Source organism: Planococcus citri, chromosome 1 (assembly GCF_950023065.1).
Source record: "Planococcus citri chromosome 1, ihPlaCitr1.1, whole genome shotgun sequence".
Classification (NCBI taxonomy): Eukaryota; Metazoa; Arthropoda; class Insecta; order Hemiptera; family Pseudococcidae; genus Planococcus; species Planococcus citri.
Genome location: NC_088677.1, coordinates 1,824,154 through 1,846,001, shown reverse-complemented (window position 1 = coordinate 1,846,001; position 21,848 = coordinate 1,824,154). Strand labels below are relative to the sequence as shown.

At 36.4% G+C, this 21,848-nt stretch overlaps 1 protein-coding gene across 2 annotated transcripts in view; it reads left to right on the top strand.

The window, feature by feature from the left end:
- Nucleotides 1-7,959, top strand: part of LOC135844286 (retinal-specific phospholipid-transporting ATPase ABCA4-like) — a 28,425-nt gene extending 20,466 nt beyond the window's left edge. The window contains exons 19-26 of one of the 2 annotated variants that reach the window (XM_065362444.1): nt 777-899; nt 1,006-1,212; nt 1,327-1,587; nt 5,761-6,008; nt 6,745-6,892; nt 6,958-7,168; nt 7,278-7,503; nt 7,611-7,959. In XM_065362444.1, the coding sequence (XP_065218516.1) occupies nt 777-899; nt 1,006-1,212; nt 1,327-1,587; nt 5,761-6,008; nt 6,745-6,892; nt 6,958-7,168; nt 7,278-7,503; nt 7,611-7,766 (1,580 nt within the window). In that variant the 3' untranslated portion in view covers nt 7,767-7,959. The remainder of the gene's footprint in view (nt 1-776; nt 900-1,005; nt 1,213-1,326; nt 1,588-5,760; nt 6,009-6,744; nt 6,893-6,957; nt 7,169-7,277; nt 7,504-7,610) is intronic. The other variant, XM_065362451.1, reaches the window with a different exon arrangement.
- Nucleotides 7,960-21,848: the final 13,889 nt, after the last annotated feature.

The following is a 21,848-nucleotide window of genomic DNA, read 5'->3' as shown; positions in this document are numbered from 1 at the left end:
AAATGTAGCGTTTTTTATCCTCTTTCCAACGATATATAGTTTTATACAATTTAAATGAAAATATTCGGTGCAATTACTGATAATTAGAGGTCACCCAACGATCATTTCACACACATTCCCAATTGATTAATAGTAAATTGACTAAAATTCAATAATGGGTACACCATTCGATTGCAAATTTTATTCTCTTTTGATCTTTTACAACAAAATTTTCATAAAATCACTGACAAAAAAGTTATTTAATGAAAAACTGTTCAAAATTGTATCAGGCCCATTTAAACGCATGTTATCTTTTGCGCGACTTGGGCCTGATAAACATTGTTGCCAGATTTGGCGGTTCTGGCCTGTTAAATGAAGAGGGTCGTGATCCGAGCGAAGCGAGGTCAAAAGCTTGGATAATTTGTATGTACCTACCTAGTTTGAAAAGTAGAACAGCATCAATTTCAATGTACATAAGAATTCGGTTTTCCCGATTTCAACTTTTTCTAAAAGCCTTTCATCGATGGTTTTTTTTTCTTAATCTTAAGGAGAAAGAAGGGAATCCAATTGGCCCGAGCGAAGCGAAGGCAAAAGCTTTCGAAAGAAATGAGAATTTTGAGAATAGACTGGCGATTTTGTCAGCAAATTAAGAGATTTCAATAAAATTCAATCATTTTTCACGGGCCCTTAAAAAAGCCCGGCCAGCGGGAAAAGCACCCTTTCCCCCTCTCTGCACAGCCGTGAAATAAGGTAAGTAGGTATATGTAGGTATTGAAGGAATATATGAAATTTTACAGGTGTGTTTGCAGTGACGATAATTCTTTACGGAATATCCGCATTACTTTTCATCTACGTAACCAATAATTCATCCGATTCCAAAGAAGAGTCGTATACTTCATTTTTCTTATTCAACTTCATATGTACGTAGGTATTGAATTAAGTTGGTATACCATTTCTGGTATTTTTGTATTCATAATTCGTCCTCGTTCGTCCTCATTTAACGTAATAATCATTATCAATTTACAGATTGTATGATGACAATAATTGTTTACGCAGCGTCCACAGCAGAATACAATTCTAAAATATTGAATTACGTTATCAAAGTCGTCAGTAGAATCGTTTTACTCGTTCCGTCTTATAATTTCTTGATATTATTCATAAAATTAATGTTGATTTTCCGAGCCAATTCAGTATGTTCATATTGTTCTGGAGCCGCAAAAGCAATCTGTGAAAGTAGGTTACCTATTTTGCGTTAAAACGTCGGTACTTGGTAGGTAAGGTATAGGTAGGTACCTAATTGACATGTTTAAAATCTATTCACGCCAAAATTTCTCGTTATTTTTTCAGACGAGTCGATAAAGAACCCGTACTTTGTATTTGAATCGGAGCAGAATAAGATCGGTATACTTTTGGAGACGTTATTTTTGATATTCGGTATCATTTTATACACCGTCATACTATCCTTAGTCAATACTGGATTTGTTCATTATTGGCTCAATTCGTTGAAGAATGGGCTGTTTGGTACAGACTCCACTAACTCGGCCGAAGGTGATGACGATGTGATACAGGAATACGAAGAAGTGCAAAAATATAAGCAGGATGAATCGAGTAAGTGCCATGAAAGCCACGACAATTTCACTCAATTTCAATATATTTTTTTTTGTAAATTGTGAAAAATGTTCTGCGCTGATGTTTTCACAATGTTTCATTAATCAGAAGATGAATGGGTAATTCCTCAACAGCTATGTAGGTACCTACTTATAAGTACCAAAAAATATGATTTTCGAAATCTTGCATTATGAAAGAGAGTGACTTCAATCAAAAATTTATGTGTGCTGAAATGTTTGGGATGGATTGGAGGTGGTTGATTAGGGTAAAAATTCATTAGGTTTAGAAGGTACCTACCATAATATTGAAGAAAAAAAGTGTAAATGTGCATACCTTCCCTTCATTTTTGATTCTTAAAATTCAAAATTTAAAAATGCAACCGCTATTTTGAAATCTTACCTCGAAGTGTCAGTCTATTTTCTCTTGGCAGGTCGGCTATATCATCTAAATTCCCTTCTTGTCCCAATATTCGAGGAACTTCATCCCCTTGTCATCAATTGTCTGGTCCAGTTTGTCTGCGTTGAAGTCACCATATAATCAAACCCTGAAAAAATGTCTGTCATCTTGCAACTCGCCACATTCGCACAGATTGTCATCAGCCAAGTGCCAACTGTATAGGTTGGATTTCAAGCATGTTGTTCCGCTTCTCAGTCTATTCAGCGTTTTCCAGAGGTTGTATTTCAGTTGCTTGCCTTGGGGAAATGATTCGCTCATAGTACTGCTTCTTGATGCTGTGTTCCAGATTTGACAGCATTTAACGTCTGCAGGAGCACTTGAATCATTTACTGTTCTCTGGAAACTGTGTCTGGTTTTTAGTCTGCTCTCTGGTAATTTGCTGTAGCCATGCATGGGGTGTAAGGGGTTGTGTGTTGGTTTAGTTTTTTCTGCTCTGGCAGCCGCCTCCCAGCCTTCCTACATACCTCAGGTGGTGCAATCCCTGTGAGACAATTCAAAGCTGTGAGTGGAATTGGTCTGAGGCACCCTGTCACCAATTGACAGGCTTCATTAGCATGAGCTGATCATCCCCACACCGGGCAAGCATATTCTGCAACTGAGTAACACAGCGCACGTGCTGATGTACACAGGACCTGGAGTTTAGCTCTCCATCTGCTACCTACCAGCTTTTGGATCAGGTTTGTTCTAGTAGCCACTTTCATTTTGGGTTTTTCAGCGTTGCCAGTAAGTGAATGATCTATCCAGTGTTAATCCTAGATATTTGGGGTGGTCATTGTGATTCAGTGCAGTGTTTCCCCATTGGATGTTGAGCTGTATCTTGGCCTCATGGTTTTGCAGGTTGAATGAACGGGTTTCTGTATTTGTCAAGTTCTTCTATTTCCTGATTCAGTGTGTCTTCCACCTCTACAAAATATGTCACACTCTGCTGTGAGTGCCAAGTTGTCTGCATAAAGGAAGCGATGGGCAGTACCTCCAATTGGTTGATAGTTGGTGTAGATATTAAAAAGGATGGGTGACAGGACACTTCCCTGAGGCAAGCCATTCTTTTGCCTTTTCCAAGTGCTATTCTTTTCATCTAATGTGACATAGAACCTCCAGTCTTTCAGCAGTGTTGCAATGATTTCTGTAAATTTGTAGTCCCTGGTCAGTTCATTAATCTAGTACCAAAGCATCTGATGACACACTGTGTCAAACGCTTCTGTGAGGTCCACAAACACAGCACCAGTGACCTTATGCTGTTCAAAACCATCCTCTATGTGTGGTGTCAAACAGAGGACGTGACCAGTACAAAATTTCCCAGGTCTGAAACCTATCTGCTGACTGATTAGGTTCTTGTCAATATGCTCAGCTACTTGATTTAGGTCCACTTGCTCGAATATCTTTTGTAGATAACATAGTAATGATATAGGGTGGAAACTTTTAGGGTCATTTGGGTCTTTGCCTGGCTTCTGGATAGCATTGACATAGGGCTGCCTCCATGATCAAGGTATTTTTGATGTTTCTACACAGGTGTTGTACAATTCTTGGGTCCAGGTAACAGTTTTAGGCCCAAAATGTTTCCTCTACTCCACATACATTTTATCAACACCGGCTGCTTTTCAATTTTTTGCTGAACATATTAGCTGCTGTGACCTCGGAGTATATGAACCATGATGAAAAGTTACTTCCTCTGCATGATTACAGTAATTTTCTTGCTTTTAACACTAGGTACCATTCGACTTTCCATTTATGAGCAGCTGATGAACAATCTGGTTTGCCATTGCCTAGGTGAAACTACTCCTACTTGCTCAACTTTTTTCTCCATTCAGTCTTTTGAGCAGATGCCATGCTCTTCAACTATCCTTTTACCAAAGTTGAGATCTTTCACCAATCCCTGCCAGGTCTCCTGCCTTGACTGAGCTATCTCCGCTGAAAGTTTATCTCTAAGCTCTATGGTATCATCATTAAAAGGATTTTTATTAAATTTATCAACATACTCGTTATACTGTGTGATGAGGCTTGGTTTCATACCAGAGAATAGAGATGTAATCTTTCCTCCCTCCTCTTAGGATGTGCATGACTGAGATTTGTTGAAGGACTGCATTAAAAATATCACAATTTTCTGGTGCTGGTATGATGTTAACCACCTCTGCATCTAACTCGTAAATAAAGGACTCCCAAATCAGTCTTTTCAAACTTGAATCCTGGTGGTGGGTTTGCACTTCTGATTGGGTAGACCGCTGCTCCAACCTCACAGATTATTGGCCTGTGCTGGGTATGAGGTATGGGATTGGCAACCTGTTTCTGGCAAAGATGTGACATATGCTCTGACACAAAGATATTATCTGGGTTATTCATAACCACATTATTCCGAGGTCCACTGTGGAATGACGCTGGTAATTTAAGATCAAAGATAAGGTACAGTTGGTTTTCATCAGGCTATTTTCAGTCTCCAATGTCCATCATCGTCGGTGCAAGAGGCAGCAAGTATCTCCATATTTTGTTTGACTAAGATGGCACTTCCATATTTCTTGTGTGGCCTGTCAATTATAATCTTCATTCCAGTGATTTCTGGCAGGTATGCTGTATGAGGTCTGTGCGTTTCTTAAATGGTGACTACCATATGTCTACATTTAGGTCCTTGACCATTTGTGACAGGATTTCTTCCTTCGCCGCAGTTGTACCTTCGATATTGATTGATAAAATTTGGAACGGAGCAGGGATGGAAGAGCCTTGAATTCAGGGCTCCCGCTCTTGGCTCTGGCTCAGCTCCCCGCAAGTTTCAGCTCTGGCTCGCTCTTGGCTCTTGGCTCTTTTTCTTTACAAGAGCTCTTTGGCTCCTTGCTCGCTCCTCAATTCTTCCCGACTCCGCTCTTTGACTCTCGGCTCCCTCTTCCAATTTCTCGGCTCCCACTCCAGCTCCAGCTCTGGCTCTTGGCTCTTTAAATTAGAGTTCAAAATTCGTGAAAAACGATGAAAAAAATGAAAATACACTGCATTTATTTTCATTTCATTTCTCAATGAGGAAAAAAACTTAAAAATTCTTCATTTTCTTCACAAATGTGAGTTAAAAGTTGAATTTTTGATAAAATTGTGCGCATTTTTTAACTTTTTTCTCTACTTTTAGGGAGCCAAAGAGCCTGAAAAATTTTGTGGGCTCCCACTTGGCTCTGGCTCTTTCCAGGTTAAAGACTCCTTATGATGATGGCTCTCTTGAGTAAAATAAGGAGCTCTTTTGCAAGAGAGCTCTTGATGTTTTTCTGCATTTTCATTTATTTGGCTCTTGGCTCTGGCTCTAGCTCCTCAAAAAATTCGGCTCTTTCAGACTCTGGCTCCGGCTCGCTCCCGGCTCTTCCATCCCTGGAACGGAGTTATCATCCTTGTCTGTGTTGGTCCTGGAAAGGATCGTTTTAACCCGGGTGTAGGATGCATGGTCGACCAGTGTTGGGATGATTGGCCAGCAAAGTTGCTGTTTCCAGGGGGCACCAGGTGTTTGTAAATGCTACAAACTACAAATATAAAAATCAATGAATGTTCTTAAAATATACAGCATGGGTGGAGGCTCATCCCTTACCCCCCCCCACCCCTTCAAGTGTCAGTGCAACTAACAGCTTTTTGTGTAGTACCTAGGTGTATAGTTAATGTAATGTGTGTAGCTGCGTGCCTACCTTAGTTGAAAACGCTTCGGATTATACTTACATAATTTTCAGAATGTAAATTTCTGGTATTATATTTTAGGTATAGTAGAAGGAAACCAAATTTCTTTGCTAGTGGATGGATTGCGAAAGAATTATATCAACTGGTTCAAACCCTTTACTGCTGTTTCCGATGTGAATTTTGTCGTCAAACATGGAGAATGTTTTGGTCTTTTGGGAGTCAATGGGGCTGGTAAATCTACAACGTTTAAGATGCTGACAGCTGAAATTGTTCCTACCTTGGGTGATGCGTCCATCGAAAATGTTAAATTGAGTGCTAACAAAATGCAGGTACCTACCTATATACTTATCTGTAGAAAGTAATGAGGAGAGGAGTAATATCCCAAAGAACAAACAAATTCTGAATTTGACAACGCAGAATCGAAAATGTGTACTTACATGCAAGATATGTACCTACAGCACCGAGCGAAAATTTCAGGCGCTAAAGTGCATTTTTCGGTTTCTGATGAATTTGTGAAAATATAATTTGGTCCAAGAATGGGGGAAAAGTGAAATTTTAGAAAGCTGAATGGACGCTTTTTATGACACTTTTTGAAAATGTGGAATCTCTAAAATTGTATGTAGGTACGCCTAGAGGCACCTCAACGGCTTGAAACCATCTCCAATCGACTCGGCGTGTTAAAATTAGAGTTTAAAGTGGGTTCCAAATTCATTGGATAACATTTTGTGGAAATTTCATCTTTAAAAAACCTGCCGAAAGCTCTAGAACTGCTCAAAATGGCTCAAAATATACAACATTTTAGCTTTCCAGTAAAATTGCAATTTTTCTTAATTTCTAGCAGAAATTCGATTTTTTTTTTAAATTCATCAAAACTCGAAAAATGTATGTACTTGAGCATCTGAAATTTTAGCCAATGATGTAGGTATAGTCTTGTGCAGTTCCAAAATATTGCTGTGACCTCCCTAGTGAGAAATTGCCAACTTTTTCGCTACCTACCTATTCGTTCTTCGAACGTTGAGAACCCATCTTAATACCTACCTAATTATTTGATTTAATTTTTCACAGTATTTATCGATGGCCGGATATTGCCCTCAAACCAACTGCTTCATCGAAGTAATGACCGGCAGAGAAATGTTGTCCATGATTGCCACCATGAGAGGTGTTTTCCGAAACGAGATTAAACTACTGGTCGATAAATGGATAGAAATTATAGGTACTTGAGCCAGAAAACTTTTCAATTTCTTGTCAACATAGCCGATTCATTCGTTTTCGTTTCAGGGTTAGGAGAATTCCAGTACCGAAAATGTGGCACTTACAGCGGAGGCAATAAACGAAAATTATGTACAGCGATGTCATTAATTGGGGATCCCAGAGTAGTATTCTTGGACGAACCTACAACTGGAGTAGACCCGGTTTCTAGACGCAATTTGTACGACATAATGGGACAAAGTAAAGAACTCGGACAAGCAGTTATTTTAACTTCTCATAGGTAATTTTTTAATTTATGTAGGTACCAACAACTTGAAAAGAACAACCTATTTTGAATCTTTTCACAAAATTATATTCGCTTAATTTTACCTACATATACCTATTGTTAGTATGGAAGAATGTGAAACTCTGTGTGATCGATTAACGATAATGGTCTCGGGTGTTATGAAATGTATCGGAACTGCTCAACATTTGAAGAAACGATACGCCCAAGGATTCTCAATTGTGATAAAGATCAACGATATTTCCGAATCCGACGAGGAAAAAGATGCGTTAAAAAATACCATGTTGGAGACATTCACGGAGGAATATTGTAATCTGATAGACGAACATAAGGCGAGAGACAAGTTGATTCGAATTTTTCATCATCAAGCCCGTTTTAACTCACTTGCCTAAAACCCAATACCCATGCTTAGCTAATTTTTCATTTCCATCTGTTGCAGGCGTTGCTTCATTATCAAATAGGAGATACATCTTTACTGTGGTCGACTTTGTTTGAAAAAATGGAAGCTCTAAAACAACGCCATCGTGACATAGTTGAAGATTACGTACTAACAGATACCACTTTAGAGCAAGTTTTCATCTCATTCGCAGAGTAAGGTTTTCAGCTGCGAATGGAAACAGATTTTTTCTGCGTGAAAATGATGAGCCTTAACATTTACATAATTGTATCGAGCTTTCTTTTTTTATTTATCAGTCATCACTGCGAATTGTGATATTTTGGCCCCCCTTAATACATGCATCAGTTATACAGAGTTTTAATTTTAAATAAAACATTTTATTTCTTCCTGACATTTTATACCACACGAAAAAAAAAGACGTAGCTTAGGTAGATAATTTTAAGCCATTTCGGAGCCTCTAGCAACTTGTCAGTAAAATAAATTTTCTGCTGAAGTTACTAATAGGTATAAATGTCCTGATATTTTTTGCAAAAATGACCAAAAAACTTTGTTAGCTACTTATACTTGGTAGCCAAAATTTCCAGAATTCCTGCTTTTGCTAAAATTACACTAACAAGGGAACCTCTTGAGGTGTTACACTCCGATTTGAACAGGACCGCGATTTCTGGAAAGAGCATAGTCTAAACCCCCCAAAACCAAATTTTCAGCTGCCCAAGTTCATTTTTCGATTTTTGGCGAATTTTTGAAAATTCAAAATTGACATTTTGGTGATTTATGCTTTTTAAAAAAGTATGTACGTGATCAATAAAAATGTTCAAAATAAGTCTTAAGACTGATATTAACCCCCCGAATCCAAATTTCGCCATTTTCAGCCATTCTGGAGCCTCCAGCCCGATTTTTCAATTTCTCCAGAATTTCGAATTTGCTCCAGAAGGCGTGAATATGATGTTGGGCAGCTAAAAATCGAGTTGTATATTACACTCGACTTGTTTAACGAGTTTATCCACATTTGAGCCGATTTTGAGAGTGACACCTCAAAAGTGCCGTTTTGACCAGCTTTTTTCAAAATTAAAAAATCCAAAAAATCAAAACTTTCCCGTTTATGTTGAAATTTTTGTAATTTACGCGAATCGTTATATTTTGTCCAAAACTAACCACCTAAATCCAAATTTCACAATTTCTAGCCATACTGGAGCCTCCAGCGCGATTTTTCAATATCTCCAGAATTTTCAATTTGCTCCAGAAAGCGTGAATATGCAGTTGGACAGCTAAAAATCAAGTTGTGTATTATACTCGACCTGTTTAACAAATTTATCCACATTTGAGCCGATTTTGGAATGACTCCTCAAAAGTGGTTTTTTGACCAGCTTTTTTCAAAGTCAAAAAAATCAAAAGTTTGCCGTTTGTGTGGAAAATTTTGAAATTTGCGCGAATCGCTGTATTTTGTCCGTAATTAACCCCCCAAATCCAAATTTCACAATTTCCAACCATTCTGGAGCCTCCAGCATTTCTCCAGAATTTTGAATTTGCTCCAGAAGGCGTGATTATGCAGTTGGGCAGCTAAAAATCGAGTTGTATATTACACTCGACCTGTTTAACGAATTTATCCACATTTGAGCCGATTCTGAGACTGACACCTCAAGAGTGGTTTTTTGAGGTCTCACTCTTGCTCCAGAATGGCTGGAAATGGTAAAATTTGGATTTGGGGGGTTAGTTTTGGACAAAATACAGCGATTCGTGTGAATTTCGAAAATTTCTACACAAATGGGAAACTTTTGATTTTTTGGATTTTTTAATTTTGAAAAAAACTGGTCAAAACGCCACTTTTGAGGTGTCACTCTCAAAATCGGCTCATTGTATATCACAGGAGGGGGACTTTGAGGTTGCAGCTATGACATCTTTCATGGGTAAATTGAATGTTATCTCTTTATATAGGCCACCACAAGGTTACATAGATGTATTTTTCAAAAAGCTGGAAACTGTGATAAAAATTGCATCTAAAAATGGGTTTCTCAACATTATAGGTGGTGATTTCAACATAAACACACTATCAAATAGTAAAGCTGCAACAACATTTTTGGAGATATAAGTATGCTCTTGTTATAAAATGAACTTACTATGTAACAAACCTACACAATCTAAAACTTGTTTGGACAATTTTTTGAGTAATATAGATGCCCCTTTTGGAATTGAAGTATGTAAAACGCATTTATCTCAGATCATGAGAGAGTAATAATATGTTCATGCTCAATATCTCTGAACAGGTATAACAAGTAAATTATTTAAAACCTCAGCAAAGATTAATAAATGACACCACTAGGGGAACTTTTCTCAGGTTACTTGAGGGTGAGAACTGGAGTAACTGCTGGACTGAAACAGATACTATTAATACAGCTTTTCAGAGTTTCCTAAACGTGTTCTTATTACACTAAGATGTGTCATTCCCATTTGGTATAGTGAAAGGGAAACCAAAAAAAAAAGTATTACAAAATTCCCCCTACCAACCAAAATTGAAATCAAAACTGTTGAACAAAATTTAATGGACCTACAAAGCACGAAGAAGACTTTTGACTCTCCATACCTGAAAGAAAAATATAAAATAACTAAACAAAAATATAAAACTTTGATTGAAAATGCAAAAAAAACCTGCAAATGATAGAAAACTCCAAAATGCCAAAAACTTGAACAAAACCTCCTGGGAACTTATAAAAAGAAAAAAAAATAACTGTATAGGTAGATTTATATAATGGACCAAAACATCATGGTAACCAATCCACTGGAAATTGCCTCTACTTTAAATAAATTCTTTTGTAATTTACCAAAGGTTGAAAACTTGAAGGATGGTGAAAATCCCTTGGATAATTTAAACCCATCCAATAATTCTACATTACGCTTAAATATCATTGGCAACAAGTTACCTCCAAATTAATAAAAATAAAGTGACAGGCTCGCAGCCATCTTTTGCCATGTCCCTATTATTACTAAGTAGAATGAATAATTTAACAGAGATATATTATACTCGGCTGCGAAGCATAAGTTGGATTTTTTGTTTACTATTTTGTAGTGGGAGGTTTTTCCCTCTTTCCTCACATCATTTGCTGGGTAAATATTTCCTTAAACGAAAACTCATTTATTTTACCTCCTACCTATGATATTCTCGATATTAATTTTCATCATTGCACCGGCCATATTAGCATTGTACCGGTTATATTATCAATCTAGAGTACAACTAGCGGCGTTTCGAGGAACTTATATCTAAGCTTCCTACGTTCGAAACTTTCGCATGAATCTTTAGTAGGTCCGAGCACCTCGGCCTATTCATTCGATGTAGTGAAAAGTTGAACCGGTGTTATTTATTATGAATTACCATACACGTTACATGAATCTCAAATGAGATAATTCAATCATTCAACAACATAATTAAAACTGAACTTTTAATTATCCACAAACGCACTCTCTCTTTTCCTATTATCGTCTTACTTTCTGTTTTTATTCTTTGAGAATAGGTGAAATAAATTCATCCGGTCGTTATAGGGTAGCTGCCACCTATTTCGGTTGATTTCTCTGACCAAGGTATGCTAATTGAATTTTTTTAATTTAGTTTTAAGCTGCACGATTTTCTTTATCTTTCGTTTTCATTTTTGTTGCTCAATAAAAGTCTCAAAGCAGTGTGCTTGTTACTTTCTTCAAGTTCGATGGGTTAGGGGTGCCCTTTTTATCCCTACATATTATTCTTGGTATACCTATTTTCTTCGTCCTTTGGTAGTTATTTAATGGTGAAAGACCCTGATTTTAATTACTTATCCGGTTACATAATTTTTATGTATGAATCTTAATGGTAAATCTTCGAGATACATTCGTTTCATGACCAATATTGCGCCAATGCGGATATTGGTCCATTTAGGTTCAATATGCTAATTCGAAATAGGTCCAAGATTCTATGCTTTCTTTTTTCATTTTTATTTAGTATGTCCGAATAACCCATGGCGAGGCGGTAAATCGCCAGACATGGGTGTGCTTTGATTAGCTAGGTCATTTCCCAGGGGCTAATTCATTTTTTTTTGGTACTTGGGATGATGCGGTGCATGAAAAGGAATTTTCTGCACGCTTCAATTTGATGACAAATAAAATGCCTAGCAAATGGGAAATATTTTGCTGAAACATGAAAGCTCAAAGTTATTAAAATTGTTCAAAATAATTCAATTTTGATTCTTAATTTTTCATACTTAAACTAAAAAAATTTCAATTCAAAATGTTTTATAACATATCTACGCATGCCCGGGCATGCGTAAGGAAGATTTTGAAAAAAAATGAGCAAAATTGGTTCAGTTTTCATAAATTTGGAGGAGGGGGCCCAAAAGTTGGTTTTTGGGCCATATCTCCTCTTGTAAGGGGACCAAATCGGTTCAAATTTTGGAATTCGGCTCAAAATGCAATTTGGAAGAAAACGTATTTCCAAAAAAATTTTACGTTGATTTTAGCCCTCTTTTTCCTAAATTTGGGGCCCTAAAATTCAAAATTTGGGCTTCGCTATATTTTTCGCATCAAGTATTCGTCGAGAGCTTTCTATTAAGAAAAAATTAGCTTCCTAGGTATAATTGGGGCCAAATGAGAGCCTGCTGAACTTTTTTTGCTTGTAGCTTTATACTATAGATGATAGATGATATATCTCACCCTCACAATTTCACCCCTCTTCACCACCTATAGCCTTTATGTCTTTTTCAGGAAACCCCCTTTTTTAAATGGCTATAGTTCCACCCCCCCCCTTGAACGTACAAGGAAAGTTGATATGTACATCATTAGATCGGAAATTTGATGTAGATTCTTTTGTCCAACTTAACCACATATTTTATTTTTTGCTAAAATGCAATGTGGGGGAAAAAATGTTGAAAAATGTGTTTTGGGAGGCTAAAATCCACCGTGGGGAGAACGCTCCTGGTGGATCGGGGACGGGTCCAGATATGTTGTTTAGGACACCCACCTGGACATTTTAAAGCAAAAAAATCTTTGTTATAGCAATTTTGTTTGGGTCCAACCCCTTACCCACTGTACTATAGTTGCATCACACTCATTAGTCATTAAGCTACATATTAATGCAAATGCTTGATCTTAAATGATATTTTAATGATAAGAGATAATGAAGAATTGTTTCTAAACTCAGAGAAAAGTTTTAGAAATTTTCAACTACCCTAACAACCAAACGATATCCTTCCATGTCTTATGCAGAACGATGTCATGTCGCTCCTATATCTATACAATGGCAAGATGTCCGCCTATATCGCTAAATCACTGTAAATCTATCTATATCTGAACTATATTCAGAGACATTCAGAAATCTGATGAGCGATTTCTACCAGACATAGTACTGCTTTTCTGTATAGCACATAGATATCTGAGGGATGTAGTTTTGATATCCAGGGTATATCATTTGATATATCGCAGGATATCTAGCCTATGTCTGTAGATTTCGTCAGATTTCTAATCGATGTGCATGAACTATATCGTATGTATATCTTTCTTGTGAATTTTTGTATAGAATTTTCAAAACCACATTGGTAATGGAATGTAAGTCTCAAAGAGAATACAGTGAGTTACCTACAAAGAGTAATGTTGGATTTAAAAAACAAAAAATCAAAAGTTTTTTACACTAGCGATATACTTAACAATTATTCACTTTGGTAGTTTTTTTTAAAAACAAAATTATTCTCTATAACTCAATGTATTAGCTACAAGACTTACATTCTACACCAATACAATTTCAAAAATTCTACACAAGAAATTGACAAGAAAAAAGTACATAATTACATATAAATTATTTCAAGAAAATCATATAATTTTTGAAATCAACAACCTCTCTCAAGCTTCTCACACTCGCTTCACATTACTATAGCCAAAAGGTTTCAGAAATCCAGCTCACTAAAAACCTTAAAAACAAAAGTCCACTAGCCAGGGAACTTCACTCATGGGCACCACCAGCCCGGGGAGGAGGTGCTGGTGATGAATTTATTTATTTCTTGTTATTTTTTGTGCCAAAGTGGGGTATTAAGAAAGAATTAGTTAAAGTGAAATATACCTCAATGAAATCAAAATTATAGTCTAATTGGAATTTGCATTACTAACTTCATTTACAATATTGAAAAGTTCCATAAGATGCCTTGAGAGCTTGTCGAAGTATAGAACCATTGGTATATTTTCATTCTGTTCCAAAATTCACAATTTTCACATTTTTAGATACACAATCAAACACAAACACACATACACTGATTTAGAAAATGCATTTAAAAAATTCCCAACATCTTTAAAAAACAAAAAACAGACACACTCATGAAACACCCGGAAGAACAGTTTGAGAATAAAAAGCCATCATTGTCACTTTTCAGCCATCTTTGATAAAAATTTATCTCTACACATTGCACAAGTTACAGAAAACCAAAACAAAATTATAGAAGAAATCGTTCTATATCTTGAGAAATCTATAGGATGACCCTACTTTTGCCTAGAATCATCACAATATAGTAACAATAACCTGGAGATATTGCAAAACCTATATCCTTTTCTAGATATCCAAACGATATCTACAAAAATTATGATAGGGAAAAAGGTGTTGAGGATATAGATAGATATACCTGCGACATAATCGATATAGTCAGACATACATATGATGTCATTGTACAAAACTGAATCCCGTAAATCATTTATAAATCGTGAAATGCTATTGAGATATCTAAGTGACATAAAAACGCTAAGTTTGGTTTGTTAGGGTAAGTGCCTATACCTAATTTTATTTAACCATTAACCGAAATTTTAAGTTTAACCTCAACTAGAAAAATCACCATCAAAAACTGTACCCTAACCTTAACCTTAACCATTAACCAAAAAACATGATCACCAATAACCGTAACCATAACTTTAAAAAATGAATAACCGTAACCTTTAACCAAAATTTTGAATTTCTTGATAAATTTTTAACCGTAACTGTACCGGTACCGCGTAAAATTCAAAATTGCGTAATTACCAAAAATGGTAATTTTTGGTTAACAATTTCGAGATTTTTTGAAAGTATAGAAATATAGACTAATCTATACTAACTTTGCCTGTTCTGGATATCTTTTTAAGCACTGGGTTGTGATCAATTAATAGCTTGTAAATTATAAGGTGATATCTCTTGCGATCTGTTAACTAGCTCATAGAATCTTCAGGGTCGTGGTAGATCGCAGACAGATTTAAGATATTTTTGGTACGACATAAATTAATTATAAGGAGTTGGGCTCGTTTTTATAAGATGAATTTCTATAAGATGTCTTGAATTGGCCGAAATCAGTATAAACCGATTAAAAATGAGTCGAAAATCAAGATTTTCGACCTTTATACTTACGATTCATTACCAATATAAGATGAAAATATTTCGACGATTTAATGTTCAAAATAATCATTTTGAACATTTATGATATTTACACGCATTATACACTCGAACTAAATACGATTGGAATAAATCAAGAACACACAAATAACTTCGTAACACACGATTTAATTGGTTTGAAACGCATCGCAATACCAATTCTTGCTCGCCATTTAAGGGAGGAAATTGAAGGTTATTTGACTATTTTGAGGAAAAATAGATTTTGGAAAACTTAGGTCAATAACACGGAAAACTTATCAGAATAAGCCTAGGACTGGTTTGGACACGAGGTACTTAGGTCTATAACACGAGGATACTTATCAGAATAAAACTTAGGTCAATAAACTTAGGAAAATACACGAGGATGCTTAGGTCAATAAGGAAATAATAAGGAAAAGAAAATAATAAGACGAACTCCACAATAAAATAACGAAGGCGATCTGAGAACGTAAAGAAAACACCAACGACCCCCTAGGGAACACTCACGTGATGGATTCGTGAATTGATTATTACGATCCTGAATTGGGCTGGTCCATTATAAGCTGAGTTATTATTAGATGAGAGGTCGAATGTATCAACTTGATCTGGAAATTTTACTAAGTCCAGAAAACTGAAACTTAATAAATATTTCGGCATCGAAATGAACTGGAACAGAACTGCCAACTTGGTTGTGAGCAAGTCACACGCCAAGTTCCGGATACATCAGCATATAAAATAACACAGGAACCAATTTTACCGACTGCTACTAACCCATGAGTGTAGGTGTCCGCTCCCCGGGGTCAATAACTGGTCGGGAGTCTGGTGTCAACAAACTGGAAAGAGAACTAACGATGAGCTGAATTACACAAGAACTGACTGGAACAAGACTGACTGCGTAGATGTTTTTCGGATCGCTTGTTAACTAAATATGTATTTCAAGGAAAGAGTAGGAGTAAGTTGTGCGCACGCCGAATGTTGTGATTGGCTAAAGCGCTACCCCCAGAAATATTAGGAACGAATAGAAAGTCGATTGAATGACGCAATATTCGCATACGATTGCATCATATACGGAAATCTTATGTAATATTTCCGATGATTGCATCATCTTTTTATTAGGTAGGTAAATCGACTAGGTAGGTAAGCAGGGTGGTCGATAGGGTCAGTGGTCATTAAAGTTACGTAATATTTCAACCTCTCAGAGATCCGCAAAATATTCTTCCGTGTATAGAGGGAGAAAAATAAAAGTATTTTTTCTCCCAAGTATAAGTTGACAGGTTTTGACGTAATATTTTCTCCCACGTAGTCGGCATAAAATCCATTTAATTCTATTGTTTCGAGGTCGATATTTTCTCCCAGTATATGTGGGAGAAAAAGTCAATATTTTTCTCCCAGTATAAGATGAAATGTTATATTTTCTCCCAGTATAGGCAGTTGATTTCTAACAGCTTTCCGTCACCATAGGTGGGAGAAATTAATTAGTTTTCTCCCAGTATAGGTGACTTAAAAGTGATAATTTTCTCCCATTACATAACCTTGACCAGATTTTTTTTGCGGTTAACAAGCCTGGTAACACATCCAAAAAACAACAACAAAGCTGGTAGGTAATTCATAAGAATCGTGTAATACATAGACTAATAAACACTTCGGAACCTTAATATGGTTGCAAGGGCTAACGTCCTCACTAACATGTGACAAAATTTAAGGAAACTCTTAAATTAAACATTGGTTTATAAATAAAAGTAACACTAACACTTAGGTTTAACATATTTCCTATTTTAGATCTGTAGCGAACTTACTATTTACTGCTTCACGATTACTTAAATATCCATCTCGATTCCGATCAGCGTCTGCCAAGTCCGCACTCAATCGCCGAAAATCGTAAGTAACACCTAATGCTGCATAATATTGCCGCAGATCATTGATCGAGAGTAGCCCATCATCATCAGCATCTATAGTTTGGAAGTCTTGCATGAAGTTACCTGTGAAGTAGGGGGGAACTTCGATCCAGGCGAACTTACTTCGTTCTGCTTCTATATAAGTTAAACGTTCATCTGAATTCCAATCGGCGATTTGAAAGTCGCTTCTCAATACCCGAACATCGTAAGAAAACTGTGTTTCTTTATAATAATTCTGCACGTCAGTAAACGTGAGATACCCATCGTGATCACGGTCTATCTTATCAAAGTCTTTCAAGAGGTTACCTGCGTAGCGAACTCGTTGAGCCATCGAATTCAGGAACAAACTTGGCACAATGACGAAAATACAGGTGAAAAAACTTGTAGAGAAACACATCTTGCTGTTTGGATTTTCTGTTTAGATGTAAATATGTAGTAGGTAAATAGGTAGATATCCTATACAAAACTGAACAACTGATGGAGATGTCACCGTACGTCCCTAGAACGTACACGCATCTTATATGTAGTAGGTAGGTACTTGAATTTAGGTTTCGCTCAATTAACTACACAGATTAATAAATCTCAATGAATCAAATACCTAATTAGCTCATTATACGGATGATCATATTAGTTCAATTACAACGAGTTCCGCTTGTGAGAAATAGGATAATAAAAATTTTTGATTATCCATTCCCAGTAAGCATTGCAATGTCACTATAACATCATGCAATATCACCGAGGAGATATGTAATATTGCATTGTGATGTCTCTGTGGCTTTCTGGTGATAGTGTCACTACTTTCAACAGCACCATTTCCTTGCCAACATCCTCCCAGCACACCTTCGCCACAACACTGTGTGATATAGGATTTTATGAAATAAGAATACTTTTTGTCAAGGAATAATTGGTTCGAGTTAATAGATAGGAAAGAAAGTAGGTATCGCAAGAAGAAAGATAGGAAATGGAATATTACGAGCATAGGGGAATAGGAACGAAGTAGGAAAAATAAAATTAACCTAGTTATATCACATAACCTTCATTAAATCAGTTTCCATTACCAAACTAAAACAAAAATCTTCTTCTACACGAAAATGGAATTTTACACAGGCCAAGAAGGTATCGAGAGGATAATATCTCTATATGATTTTAGAGATCAAGATTTATAAGATCAAATAAAAACATTTGATTCGATTATTTCACACTGGTGAATATCAAAAAGGTACTTAAGTAATCTCATGAATCGAGATATTTCAATTTTTTAACAACACATAGAATAGAGGATCGAGATCCTATTTCACGATTCATAATCGAACCATATCAAGATAAAAAGAAAAAGAGAGTCAAATTTGACTATATCATATTTACATCACTAAGCTAAAAAGCCTTCCAATTAAGGCATATCGGAATAATGGGGCCTACAACCACTCACCACATCATGGCAGAATTGCCATTACCAGCAACTCCACTGCTATAGGCTTTAGCCAGCCATATCGGTGAACAGTAGCTTTAGCTCACAAAAAGTTCATCAAGTAGGTACCAGGTTCATTTTAATGGGAGTATACAAACATGATAAAATAGGTACTTTCCTTCGCCGTGGACAAAAAAATCATGATAGCCACGACGAAATATCAAACTGTACTATCCACGACCAGAGCTGGGGCGACTCGGAGTCGCGTGGAAGAGTCGCGGGGAGTCGCAACAGTGCGACTCAGAGTCGGACTCTTTTGAAACTCTTCAATTAAAGGTGTCGCAATTTTGGGGAGTCTGACTCTTTTTTTTTAAGAGTCGCGCCACGCGACTCTTGCGACTCCCAAAATAATCACAAAAATGATTACCATGATATAATATAATAATACGGTACTTATGTGTAAAAAGAGTGTGAGATTTTAGTCGGGGAGGGGGGGCTGTATAAGGATCAATTGCACCTCCTGCCCATCCTCCGGGACAACTTTTTTCTTAAAGGGAGAGTCTTAAGGTAAGGAACATTTGTAGCCATTTTCCTCAAAAAGAAAGTGACCCTACTTACAAAATGGCGGCCACTTAGATTGACGGGTCAGCCGAAATTGCAGATTTTGCGTTCTAACATAAATGGACTTGCATGACATTTTTTAACCCATACTAAGGTAAATCTAAAGAACAGGCAAAAATTCATCACCTGTCAAGATTTCAAGTGCTGGAGTGACTTTTTCGATCTTTGGTGAATTTTCAAAAATCGAATTTTGACCAAAGTGTGGGGAAAAAATCAAAATTTTACCAAATTAACCAAGAAAAGAAATCTGAAATTTGGGATATACCCTATTTTCGACCAGGCAAATCGATTGAACACTGTTTCACAGTGCTGGAGTGACTTTTTCAATTTTTGGCGAATTTTCAAAAATCAAATTTTGACCAAAGTGTGGGAAAAAATCAAAATGTTACGAAATTAACCTAGAAGGCTGAAATTTGGGATATACCCTATTTTTGACCTTTCAAATCGATTGAAAACTGTTTCAAACCGTTTTGAGCAGTTCTGGAGCCTCCAGCAGATTTTTGAAACTCGAAATTCCCACAAAATTTTATTAAATAGAGTTGGAAAGCTGAAATTTATTCTGCAAACTAATTTCAATTCGTTACGAAGTCGACTGCAGGTAAATTTGAAGTCGTTTTGGAGCCTCCAGCGATTTTTTTGAAAATTACTGGAGCCTTCAGTAGATTTTTAAAACTTGAAATTTCACCAAAATGTCATCAAATGGGGATGGAAAGCTAAAATCAACTCTGCACTTCAATTTTAACACCCTCTGAAGACGATTCAAGGCGGGTTCAATTCATTCTGGGGCCTCCAGCGACTTTTTGAAAGGTTTCATGGCGTTTTTAGGAAAATTGAAATTTCCAAAAAGTAGCTGGAAGCTTCAAAACCATTGAAACCACTGTGCAGTCGACTTCATATTGTATTGAAATTAGTTTGCAGAGTAAATTTCAGCTTGCTAACCCCATTTGATGAAGTATTGTGAAAATTTCAATTTTCAAAAATCTGGTGGATGCTCCAGTAATTTCCAAAAAGTCGCTGCAGGCTCCAAAATGACTTGCACCCAGCGGAAATCGTCTTCAGAGGGTGTAAAAATTGGAGTGCAGAGTTAATTTTAGCTTTCCATCTCCATTTGATGAAATTTTGAGGAAATTTCAAATTTCAAAAATGTACTGGAGGCTCCAGTAATTTTCAAAAAATCGCTGGAGACTCCAAATTCACCTGCAGTCGACTTCGTAGAAAATTGAAATTAGTTTTCAGAATGAATTTCGGCTTTCCAGTTCCATTTATGATGAAATTTTGTGGGAATTTCGAGTTTTAAAAATCTGCTGGAGGCTCCAGAACTGCTCAAAACGGTTTGAAACAGTTTTCAATCGATTTGGCATGTCAAAAATAGGGTATATCGCAAATTTCAGCTTTCTAGGTTAATTTCGTAACATTTTGATTTTTTTCCCACACTTGGTCAAAATTTGATTTTTGAAAATTCACCAAAAATCGAAATAGTCACTCAAGCACTATGGGAATGTTACAGAAATTAAAACTAAATGAATTTATCGAACCACAAAAAGAATCGCAAGAGTCGCGAAAAGAGTCGCAGCTAAAAGAGTAAGACTCCTCTCAGACTCCTTTATTTTAAGAGTCGCACTTTAGTCGCTGACTCTTAAAATCAAAGAGTCGCCCCAGCTCTGTCCACGGCGTAAGAAAAAAAGAACTAAAATTTGTTTTACCGGTAATAGAATCAATAATTTTTCAATTTTCAAAGTTGTGGTCATCAAGTACTTACTATTTGAATATTTTCTTTTTTTTTCAAGAAAAAAAAATGTCTCTTTTAAACGTGAGAATGATAAGCCACGGCGATGGATCTGAAAAAAGGAAATCAGTACAATTTTCACAGATTACAATTTGTAGACTGGTTAACTGCATTTGCTTGATGGATTTGAAATGGGCGCCGCACTACTATCACTAAAACGATACAGTGTACCCATTTCATCTTTAAAAAAAATCGAATAGGAGAGCCAGAAAAAAATTAACAAAAATTGGCCACGGCGATGGACCAAAAACTGGTTACATCACTTTATGACCTCAGTTTCAGGGTATAAGTATTATTCCAAAAATTTATATCAGTTCTGTCATTTACTCTCGTATCATATAATAATATGTACAATTTTTTTTTTTTTTCAGAAAAAGTGATAGTGTAATTCATTTTTGAAGATGAAGTTGAAAAATTTAAGTGGTTACAGGCCACGACGATGGAGTTTTCAGGGTTTGGGAGGACTTGACCCATAGTGGAGGGGGGGGGGGGGGTCGGCGGCCGTTAAACTATATGCACGTGATGCCCGAGTTGGTATCTACACAATACCACTGAAAAAATTTCAGTTGTCAATAGTATTCAAGTAAACCACCGGTTGCATGATTTTTAAACTTTTTTGAGAATTAGTGCTCACCTACATAGCGGGCAACTGAGCAACTAGCAACTAGCAACCAGGCAACCAGGCAACCAATTCAAAAAAATTTGTTCTGGTTGCTCAGTTGCTCATGAATTTGATAAAGTTGTTTCCCTGGCAGTGAATTGGTGATTACTGTGGAGCTGAAATGGCAGTACAAGTTGCAGGTAACTTCTTAGTGAAGAAAGTGGGTGTGCCTTGCTGTGCTCTGATTGGTTAAAATGTTGTTGGCGCGGAAATGGTAGTTTCCAACGTTCCACGTGGTACTTCGGTGGTGCGTTTTGCACGACGGGAATATATTTGACGAAAAATGTATTTCTATGACGAGTTTTTTTACATAAAAACATCAGAAATGATCAATAGGTAGTTGATTTTTTGTTCATTTTAGCGAGTTTAAAAAAAATAATTTTTCAACATTTTTTCACTCCCCTAAAAAATTTTTTGGGAAGTGGAAAAGTTATCGAATTTTTTACCGAATCAAGACCACGAATACATCAAAAGTTAGCAAATAACACGTAGAATACAGTGAGTGTGTTGAAAATGCAAAAAAATGCAAAA